This window comes from Triticum urartu, chromosome 3A, assembly GCF_056163025.1.
Source record: "Triticum urartu cultivar PI428250 chromosome 3A, HENAU_Tu73, whole genome shotgun sequence".
NCBI classification, from domain to species: Eukaryota; Viridiplantae; Streptophyta; class Magnoliopsida; order Poales; family Poaceae; genus Triticum; species Triticum urartu.
In genome coordinates, this window is record NC_141875.1 from 747,952,831 (window position 1) to 747,964,197 (window position 11,367).

The window sequence follows — 11,367 nt, forward strand, 5'->3', positions numbered from 1 at the left end:
TACACCTGGTCTCTGCATAGTTAGGATGCACACAGCCAACACCAACGCACACACACAAAAAACACGCTGGCAAATAGCAAAGTCATATAAGACCAAAGCTATTCGTATAGGCGAGGAAAAAAGAAAAAAATGCCCAAAGCAATCCGATCCTGGGTCGACAAACTATAATAATGACCATATCTGCACCGACCATCTCATAACACCACACGGACAATAAGGTTCTTCAACAGTAACGCCTTCAGAAAGGGAGCAACACTTGAATGTCGTTGTCACCGGATCAAGCCACCCAAGGCTACAATCTAAGGTTTTCACCCTCAAGAATCAGTCCGAGTATTTCGAACAATGCCTTCAACAAGGTAACGACGTAAAAACATCGCCATTGCCAGGTATACCCAACTCGGGCCAAACCTAGGCTTTCACCCCGAAGCTCAAGACCGGGTGCTCAAGTAACACCACCATCGAAATCATTCATGTGTTGTCGCCACCACTTTTCCACAATCCTAGCAGCAACATGCGGTGTGACCGCCGCCCCCGCACAACCATCCCTCTGCATCAAAACTTCGTCCATAGTTTGAATTTTACCGCCGAAGTCAACCACAGGATTTTGAAGATGAACTCTCAGAAAATCTTTTGATGGTGACCACAAACCACAGCAAGACCGACGCTATCCCGGATCCAATTCCCGGTGACGCAATCAGAAGCGAGAAAGCAGATCTGCCAACTCCACCTAGTCGTGAAGACCCGGCCATGCCGCTGCCCGCCAAGACCTAGGTGACCAAGCAGCCATGAATATGTGCTGCAGCTAGCCGACAGCCTGTACAAGCATCTGCCATCCGCCGGGCGGCCGACCTCCTTCGGCGGCGGCATGGTGAACGGCGCTGCGAGGGAGGGCTTCCGAAGGTTGCCGCGGCGGCGCCTCTGGAGTCGTCTAAAGCGACCCGGGAGGCTAGGGGTTCTGTTACAATCCATAGCGATGAGCGCATCATTCCATGGCACAATCTGTTGCACAGTTGTACAGGAAGCTCCAGCTGAGAAGAATCAAAGAGGGATGAGGGAGTGCTGATGAGGACATAGATGCGGGGGGAGCTGGCAGATGAGATGCGAGGGGAGCTATATATTAACATGCCACAATACTTACTACCCATAAAATAAAAATCATTGCTCAATGCAAGATGTGGAGATATATGTAACCTCGGTGCCGGACAAGGCATCCACAACACGCATGGCACAATCCGCAGTGATAATAGATGAGCTGGCCATATATAGGAAGAGCCATCAAGATGTATTAGTGATCTAAATGCTTTTATATTAATTTACAGAGGGAGTATGTGTCGATGAGTTTACATGCATGTTGGTAGCTTTTTCGGTGAACCGAACCCTGGCATCGAGCATCGAGCATCGAGCTAGAGGAGGAGAGGTGGGCATGCATACGGAGCAAAAGGTAGATTTAATTTGGATGGGTTCAATTCTTCTTTTTGAGTAATCAAACAAGAACTAATTTATGATGAGGTTCAGAACACGCAGTAATAAACAGACTATAGATACTCCATAAAGAAGCAGTCTGAACTTGGCAGTGATTTTAACATAACAAATTAACTAGTACTTAATACAAGGAGATTGATGTGCAGATGGATCATTTTAGAGTAAATTAATCTGCTCTGATGGAGACTAGCTATAATATGACACAAACAAAATCAATCAATCAATCATTTTAATTACTAGGCAAAACCAACCTAGCTAGGTGGTAAAATAACAATAATACTACACACACGAACGTGTTACGGGGTTTTACACCATCTTCAACTAACTAATCTTTCTCCCCCTGATTTTCAGCCGGGGTGGGGCCCAGCCTTCTCTAATCTTCAATTCTATTGGTTCAATTCAGTTAGCCCGGAAAGTCCTCAAGTAAAACTCCGTGCGTCTAGCATTGCTTGTAAAATAATCAAACCCTAGGTACGTACATACGCCTTCCGTCCGGGAAAAGTTGTCTTCGCCGATATTTTACGAAAACCCCCTTCTTTTTCCTCCCACAAGCCACGCAGCCCACTGCGCCTCGTCTCTCCTCTCTGCGTCGCCTTGCCTCGCGCCGGCTGCCTGTTCCGCCGTCTCGCCGCCTGTTCCGTCGCCACGCCGCCTGCTCCGGCGCCTCGCCACGCGCCATCCGCCTTCTCCGCCTCGTCTCGCCGCTTCTCTTCATCAGCACCAGAAGATAAAGAGGAAACAGATACCCTTTTCGGCAAAGCCCGCGACTTGTCGGCTCCGACGGCGGCGCTCATGTCCTGCAGGGGGTTGGGGATCGATCTGGAGGCATGGCAGGTCCTCGAGCTCGTCATCCACCACCTCCTCCCTCCAGACTCCAAGCGGCAGCTGCGGAAGTCAACGACGTGGGGAAGACGACCACGACTCTTGGCGACTGAGCCGCCGCCGCCGTACAGATGCCGCTGATGGCGCGCGCCCCTCTCCGCCACCTCCTGCTCTCCTCGCCCCCAGCCCTGTCGCTCTGCTCCCCCTACATGGTCGTAGGCCGCTGCTGCGTCGGCGGCAGGCCCGGCCCTGATGGGGGGCAGGGGGCGGCCGCCCCGGGCCCCCGGAAACGAGGGGGCCCCAGGTTCGTGCTCTAGCATTGATACGACTGGACTGGGCTGCTCTAAAAAAAGTGACAACTGGGCTAATTCTACGTGCACAAGTCACGTTTGGGAGAGATCGATCGATCGACATCGAGCAAGAGCGGGCTCAGCGGCGCATCGTAAGGGAGTGATTTCAGAAGTTCACATCACACACGATGAAATCGCCTCCTTTCCGTTTTCGCCTGATCTCTGGAAACCTAATCGCCGCAAGGCTGCGGCGGCCGCCAGGCAGCAGACGCGAAGACACCCACAGGTAACCGTGGCACCACCGATGCCGCAGCTCCAGCCTACGCCTTCCGCCGCCAGTTTCATAGAAGTTGTCCTATTTCTTGATGATTTCCCCTAACACTTTAGCTTATGGTGTGCGGCGGAAGGCGTAGGCTGGAGCTGCGGCATCGGTGGTGCCACGGTTACCAGTTGTTTAACGCATCTATCACTGTCACCCTTAGCAACGGAGAAACAACATCTTTTTGGTCCAACCGGTGGCTGAATGGCTCTGCACCAAAAGATATTGCGCCCAACCTCTTTCCGCTGGCTGCACGTAAATGTGCAACGGTTCCTGCAGCATTGACTGATGGCCGGTGGATGAAAGGGCTCCAGCGCCTAAACTCGCCTGACGCCCTTCATGAATTCATCAACGTCTGGGGCCTCATCCAGCATATCACTTTATCTAACACTGAGGACTCCATCTGCTGGAATTGGACGACTAATGGTGTCTATAGTGCAAAAACGGCCTATAATGCACAGTTCTTTGGTACCATTGCCCAGCCGCCGCTTGCAAAGATATGGTCAATGAGAATGGAGGCCAAGGTGAAATTTTTTGCCTGGCTGTTGATGCTGAACAGGCTTCCCAGTATTGATAGACTTCGCACCAGAGGTGGTACGCAGGCGACGACCTGTGTGCTATGTGATCAACAGCCTGAGACGGCACTGCACCTTACTACCCATTGCTCGTACAGCAAGGAGGTGTGGCACCTTCTTGGAACTGCCATTCCAACGCTACATCTGCTACCAATGCCTCCCTTCCAGGGAACTGAAGAATGGTGGCTCCACTTCTCCTCCATGAGCAAACACGCTGCTGCTGCCGCTGCCTACCATGCATGGCATGTCTGGAACGAACGCAACAAAAGGATCTTTAGGCAGTCCTCTAGCTCGGCTGCCGCTGTCTCACGCCTGACCTCCGATGACCTATCCTTGTTGTTCTCCCATAATCAGGAAATGTAGCCATTCTGGATGTACAGCCAGAGCCTAAGGCTACTGGACCCTCTTCCTTCCATGCCCCCGCACTTCTTGTAACAATTTTTGTTCACTCTTAATCTTAATGAAAAGGCAGAACACCTGCCAGTTAGCCTAAAAAAACACTTTAGCTTATTCCCTACCTTTTTTGCTTGACATGGTGAACGCTTTTGTCCGCCCGAGTGCTGCACAGTGAAAGCAATGGTCTCCTTGACCATGGTCCTCCGTCCTCGGAACCAAATGTGGGAGCCCGTGGACAGTTTGAAGGGTCTTTACAGAGATGAGTGATACATCGCTGGACTGCCACATCAAGGTATGTACTAGATACCATGTAAAACTCTTGAGTTTTTCTGCAAGGGAAGTTTTGTAGCTTTCAGCTTTGTACATCTTGTCTGGGTAAAATTGTTTGATGAAAGGTAGTGTTCGAATGCACTTGCAATGTGAAATTACATTCACTTTTTTCCTGGAAAACCATCGACGAAATATCAAGATACAACTCAATTAGGACTAGTTGGCGCATCTGCAATAAAATAAGAAAAACATGACCATGCTAATATGCAAACAAGTGCACATGAAGTAATTGAAGGTTAGTGACCAAATAATTATTCCTCTATAGAAAATCATAATCATTCCTACTGCATGTTTTCTCAGTAGTATGCTGTACAAGCAAAAAAATAAAGTTGCAGAAATATTATACAGAAAGTAGCTTTTGAAAGTTAAAGGGCCCCAAGTTTTAGTTTCGTCCCGGGCCCCTAAAATCTAAGGACCGGCCCTGGTCGGCGGCGGCGTCCCGCCCCTTCTCCTGATGCTCTCCTCTCGCCCCTCGGCGTGGCGTGTCGGCGAGGGCTTCCTGGCCGCAGGGGCACTAATCGGGGCCTCCTCGCGAAGCAGGAGCTTCTGCGCCCGCACCGTCAGCATGGACGACGAGGCGCCCTCCAGCTCCGCCGCCGGCAGCATTTACGACCTGGCCGAGCCTTACCTCACCGTGGATGACATTGCCGATGCTGCAAATCTTGACGAGGTGAGTTCATTCTCTCGGCATTTTGGGATTCAGACAATTGGATGATTTCCTGTGGTTCTAGCTAACACAATATGAACATGTTTCGGCCTTACTGTCCATGGCTTGCTTGTTACAGATGATGCACAAGATTTGTCAAAGATCTCCATAACCACCATATATGCAACGGGTAGAACGTGGCCTTGAGCATTTCGAATGCTGCAATCTCAGCGACCACGTCCTTGTTCGAGCATTTCGAATGCTGCAAGCTCAAATTTAGTTAAGCTTGACTAAATGTAGTAAATTCAGTTTAACTCTGAATATGTACTTTGATGTAAATTTGGACATGACTACAGCCCATCTAAGTTAGACAATATTCTGAAGAATAGAAACTTAAAGTGTAAGTTGCTGAGTCAAATTACTCCTGAAGCAAATTTGATGGAAATTACTCCTTTTGTGATAATATTCTCTAATTGTAGTTCAACGATGTTTTCTCTCAGTCATTACAACTTACTTTTGCTTTGCTTCTACTCCAGGTGAAAGTCATTTATCTATTTGCACTGGAGATACAGATCAAACTGAAAGTCACTTATCTATTTGAAATACTGGCTGAGGAGTTGAGGTAAAACTTCCATGGCTTCCTTTTGTGATAATAAAGACTCGGGTCCATGGGGATTTGCTTTTGTAATTAACTACTCAAGCTCAATTTGTAAATGAGTACTCCATCAGATTGAATTCTCTAACTGAATTTTCAGTGATTTTAAAATGGAGTACTCCATCAGATTGAATTCCATAGTTTAACTACGTATTGCTTCAAGTAATTGACACAACTGCAATTTTTTTTTCTTTGTACAATATGGCAGTAGAGACCATGACAGTACTGAACGTATACTCTTGTTACTCTTGCTCTTTTTTGCCTAGCACTGGATGTTGTTCTGGACATGTGTTAGTTCCATGTATTCTGGACATGTGTTGTTGCAATATGATGCTTCCGTGTTGATGTCACTATTTCTGTTTTATGCCTTTTTTGAATCTAAACCATGACAACTTTACTGTTGTACTCTGCAATACATGCTCATTTCCTGACATCCTTAGCAACAAGACATGCTCATTTCCCGGAACAGGAGCAACAACAGCAACACAAGGAGCAACTCCTTACAGCACAATTTTGGAGTACTCTTGGTGTAAATCAACTTCACTAATTTTCAGGTACAATACTCTGATATAACAGCAAAGATTTCACAAAGTACAATGCTTACATAAGTGTGCTGATACTGCAATTGACACAAGTTCAGATCAATCAGCCACAATTGACACTGTAACTGAAACTGCAATTGACACAGGTCCATCATTTTTCAGGAAAAGTACCTGCAGCCAACAACAGTAGCAGAGGCAATCGCCGACAGCAGCAGTAGATGCAGTCGCCGACAGCAGCAGCAGGTCCGCACGGAGTCGATCGGGCGGGCTGCAGCGGTAGCAGTAGGTGGCGGGCGGCGGCAGCGTCAGCAGTACGTGGTGGGCGGACGGCAGCGGCAGCGGCATGTCCCGCCACCAGGGAAGACTTGCATGGCCCTGCCTTTTGCAAAATTAGAGTTGAACTAACGCGCGGACAACTTTTTTCAGACGGAGGGAGTATGTACGTAAGCGTGGCGATTTGGTGGACAAGATAAGATCATGGATGGATGGATGGATGGATGGAGAAGCAGCATACATATATAGCGGCTGGAGAAGACAGCACAGGCCGACGGCGCTCCCTTTTCGTCCCCTCCCCTCTCCGATGCTTCTGCTTCTGCTTCTTCTTTTCTTTTTCTTTTTCTTTTTCAGTTTGGGTACGGTGCAGGCCCATACTAACCGGCCCATTCTCTATCAAGGACGCATGAGATAAATCGATCAGCCCGGGAACATGATATATCTAGCCATTTGGCCTTCTCTCGTTGTCTCAAAAAAAAAAAAAATTGGCCTTCTCTCGTGTGTGGGGGCTCATCACAAGACCCGCTCTACAGACTTCGGGTTAGGGTCTTAATTAGGGAATAGCAATGGAAATTTGGAATGGGGGTGCCATGACGAAGCAGCGCCTAGACCATATATATATATATATACTCACATATGATCATCACAACAAGAAGAAGTAATCACATGCATGCAGTGCATGTATGGAGGAGTGCAATTGGCAACATCAAAGTCTTGCAAATTGCCACATGGTCATTGGTTATCACCACTACAAAAATGTAATACTGGAGCTAGCTAATTCAAAAACTCCACCACAATGCAAGGAGACAACCCACCACTCATTTTGCAGGCAAGGTGAGGTGCACGTCATGCATGCGCCATCCAAGAGCAGAGATCTGCCAAGACCACATCATGGAGGACACGAAACTCACTACAACACAACCATGGGGCCGGACGGGCCTCAGAGCTTGCACATCAACGGCACCGCGTATGGTATGGATAGGAGGACGAGGGGCAACGAGGTACCACCACAAGACCCAGTTAGGCCAACTCCACCACACAATCCCAAACGGACGTCCGGTTTGACCGGATTTTGTCCCTTTGGGACGGCGATGGGTTCGTCCATGTCCGCGTTTGTCCGTTGGGTTGTGGGTGTGTCCAACGCGCGGCCTTCCCTCAAATCATGTCCGGAGTGGACGTGATTAAAAAAACAAAAAACTTAAATAAAATGCCTAAAAAAGTAAATAAACGCACTTAAAAAATATAAAACATATATAAAGGTTACGGTCATAAAACGATCTAGTTTCATAATCCAATTAAACAACCCAGTTCAATAATTAAACATAAAAAGAAAAATAAAAAACGCCGCCTGCGCGCTCCTGCCGCGCCCGTCGATGCCGTGGCCGTCGCCGTATTCACTGGCAGCCGGTGTCGTCGTCGTCGCTGACGAGGTCGACATAGTCCGGCGTCGTCCACAGGTGGGCCGGCGGTCCACGGTGCACGGGGGCGGCGGGCTGGAAGGTGGCCGGTGCCTGCACCACCTCCTCCCAAGGCGAGGCATCTCGCTCCGGCGACCGCGGCGGCGTGGGGCACCAGTTCACACCCCCACGGCGGCCGCCATCTGCTCAGCGATGCACGACCAGCTCCACCCCTGGTCCACCAGGCCAGGGTGGAACGCGGCCACCGGCGGCTCCTTCACCACCTCCTCCTTCGGCACCATCTCCACCTCGGGGATGGCGACGTCGCCGACCGCAGAGAGGGCCATCGTCTCCTCGAGGCCCGGCCACTGGCGCTCATCGTGCATGTTCATGGAGTCCGTCATGACACGCGCCATGAGCATGGCCTCCTCCTTCGCTGTCATGCGAGAAGATGGTGGAGGAGATGGAGATGGCGACGGCGATGGCGTGGGCGTGAGGCCGCGCACCCACCTACGCCACCGACGAAGAAGGACGCCCGCTGCATGTCGTGCTCATCGCGAAACCAAGTGTCCCACAATGGCGAGTCGGGGGCGTACCTCTCGTCGTAGTAGAGGTCGTCCGGGAGGAGGCGGCGGCGGCGCTGGATCTCCTGGAGGCGCGCACGGCCGCTCAGCGGGACCGGCGGCCGGGATCGGCACGAGGTCGGCCGACAGGTGCCAGTTATTGGGGAGGTGGACGTCGCTCCAGGGTAGCGGCGTCCTCGTCTCCCAATAACAGCGACAGACGGCCGCCTCAATGTAGTGCCGGTCGCGCTCGCTGGCGGCCGTGGGAGCGATGAAGAACGCGGGCGGCGCGGGGGCCCGACGCGGTGGCGATGGCAAGGCGGGCTCCTCCTTCTTTACAGAGCAGCGGCGGCGTCCGACGAGGAGCCAACCTCGCGGTCGTGCTTGCCTTTGCGGCTGTAGTTCCATAGCCCCATGGCTGCGGCCGGCCGGCCGGCGAGTTCTTGGCTAGTGTTTGGGACTGGGGCTGTCGGGTTTCGAGGAGGCCGCGGGGTGGCGTGGGGCAGTGTGGACGATGACCGGTCCACGGTTCCTATTTAAAAAGGACCGCGACCCCTCGCCTGGGCGGATGACAGGCGGGGCCGCCCGCGTGTGCGCATTGATGGGGCGGGTAGGAGGTAGGTGGCCGCCGTCCACGCGGCCCCGACGCGGACGAGGCGCGCGTCCGTTTGGTGTCCGCCGTGACCCAAGCCCGACGCAAATTTGCGCTCGAAATGGGTCGGCCCGGACACAAAATGGACCAGATAGGTCCGGACCGTCGCGCGCTGGACCGTCTCATTTGTTCGTTTTACCTCAAACAGACGGGGCCGAACAGAATGAGGTCTATGCATACATGTGTCTAATTACTTGGTCTTCATCTATTCTTTTCTTTTTTGAATAAATAAACAGTGAGTTCAATAGTTACATGCATGGTGGCTACTAAAAAGTAAAAACCGAGGAACAACCGCACTGCGAGTCAATATCAACACAAATGTCGCCTCCAGCGAAAGAAATAATATTCCGCCTTGATGAAATTAAAACATAGATTTGTCAGATCCAAGCTAGGTTTAATCCTTTCCTTGGCTGCAGGCTTGGATACAATGAACCATCGATCATCCTAACTTTTCTACCACTGGTTGATTTTTGATTCTTGACTCAATCGGCGATCATCTTGAACCAAAGAAAGAGGGATTTAAGCAACGCCGCAATTTTGGATCGAAAGAGAAGAGTAGTACATTATTGATGTTTTCACGATTTCACAAGCAACCTAAGTACTCCCTTCGTCCCATAAGAGAAGAGTAGTATATTGGATGTAATAATGTCTTGTATTATGGGATGGAGGGACTAGTTATTACCAACACATGACGGCAGAGAGCATACTACATGTGTTGGAAAATTAATGATGCAAGCAAAGCAAAACCGGCCGGTGGAATCAAACAGAAAAGAAAATCGAATAAATGGAATTGTATCACATAGCAGAGCAGAGCAGAGTATTATTATTAAGCAGCTCAAGTGTCAAGTCCTAGCTAGCTAGCTAGAGACTTAGAGAGGGAAGGCGTGCGGGTTGGCGCTGCCGCGGGAGAAGGATGCAGGCGGCGGCGCCACGACGACGACGTTGCTGTTCCTGTGACCGTGCCCGTTGCTGTTGCTGGCGCCGCTGTTGATGCTCATCATGGTCATGCTCATGGACGCCGAGTATCCCCCGCCGCCACCCGCGGCCGTGCTGTAGGACGCGGAGATGGAAGTGGTGGAGGAAGACGAGGGCCGGCGGCGCGGTGCGGGGCCCTTCTCAGCCCAGAGCAGCTCCTCCGCCCTGACGGAGGAGGAGGAGCCCCAGGCGTGGAGCGCGCAGCAGCAGAGGCAGAGGAGGCCCGCGGCGGCGGTGGCGCCCCGGCCGGCGCGGTGGATGTAGCGGTGGCTGTACTTGCGGCCGAGGCAACCGAGGCACTTGCGGCCCTCGGTCATGTCGCCCATGCCGGCGCCCACGCAGCGGCGGCAGTAGGCGCGGCCGCAGACGAGGCAGCGGTGGCGGAAGACGTGCATGTAGCGGCTGCAGGTGGCGCAGAGGTTGGAGTGCGGGATGCCGGCCCGGCGCATCTGCCGTCTTCTGCCAGCGTGGGCGGGAGGAGGGCTCAGCTGCTGCTGCTGTCCTGCTGTGCTGCTTCTGGTGGTGGTGGTGGTGCGCGAGTGGGAGCGGCCGGGCGGAGGAGGGGAGGGGGAAGGGGAGAGCTGGAAGCCTGCTGTGGCGGTGTCCTGCTGGCGCTGGCCGTCGTCGTCGGAAGAGGAAGCGGACTCGATCTTGTAGGTGAAGATGTTGGTGGAGGTCCTGCTGAGCAGCGCCTTGTTGCTGCGCTCGGTGGGATCGTCCTCGTCGGGCTGCTCCACCTCGTGGATGGGGGCCAAGGTGGGAGCAGGCGCTACGGAGGCGGTGGGTGGTTGTACAGGGGCGACGACGAAGTCTCGGAAGGTGAGGTCGACGGAGCCGTCGGGGACGGCGAGGTAGAGGTCCTCCAGCTCCTGCTGCGCCATGCGCACCGCCTTCTTACTGTTCTTCTCCGCCATCCTCACTCTCCCTAGCTATATTTCTTTCTTTCTTTCTTTCTTTTCCCTATATTAGCTTGGTTTCTTGCTCTGAATCTGAATGGGTTTAGGGTCGGTGGTGATGCGGAGGTTTATATATGTAGCATATAGAAGAAGATGTGATGATCCATTCCATGGCTGGCTTGGGCTGGGCTGGGCTGGGCTGGAGATACGACGCACCCATGGCCGGCTGATGCATACGTACGTGCGTGCATGCGCGTATCCCTTCCGTTCCAGCTATACCCACCTAGCTAGCTCTGTTTGTTTGTGTCCGGCCGGCCGGCCGTGCTAATTCCGAGGTGAAGAAGGTGATGGCCGGCCTTGCTGCCTTGCAGGTGCAGGCAGGTTGCAGCAGCTAATAAGATAATACTGTGTCTCTGTCTCCGTCGACAAACTCATCGCCAGATAGCCAGCAAGCAGGCCAGAGAGAGAGAGAGAGACAAATAATTAAGGATTGGAGAGGCGATTCCATCCATGGCATGGCTAGCTGCTTTGGTTTGCATCCTTGTTCCGTCGAT

General features: G+C 52.1%; 1 protein-coding gene across 1 annotated transcript; it reads right to left on the minus strand.

The window, feature by feature from the left end:
• Positions 1-9,768: 9,768 nt before the first annotated feature.
• LOC147982648 (uncharacterized) lies at positions 9,769-10,906 on the minus strand. Its single transcript, XM_087514477.1, has one exon. It carries the CDS (start codon positions 10,829-10,831, stop codon positions 9,812-9,814), a length of 1,020 nt encoding a protein of 339 aa, XP_087370603.1. The 5' UTR covers positions 10,832-10,906; the 3' UTR covers positions 9,769-9,811.
• Positions 10,907-11,367: the final 461 nt, after the last annotated feature.

Bases quoted from the DNA above. Each gene is read 5' to 3' on its own strand.
- LOC147982648 (XM_087514477.1), bottom strand. From the start codon at position 10,831: ATGGCGGAGAAGAACAGTAAGAAGGCGGTGCGCATGGCGCAGCAGGAG.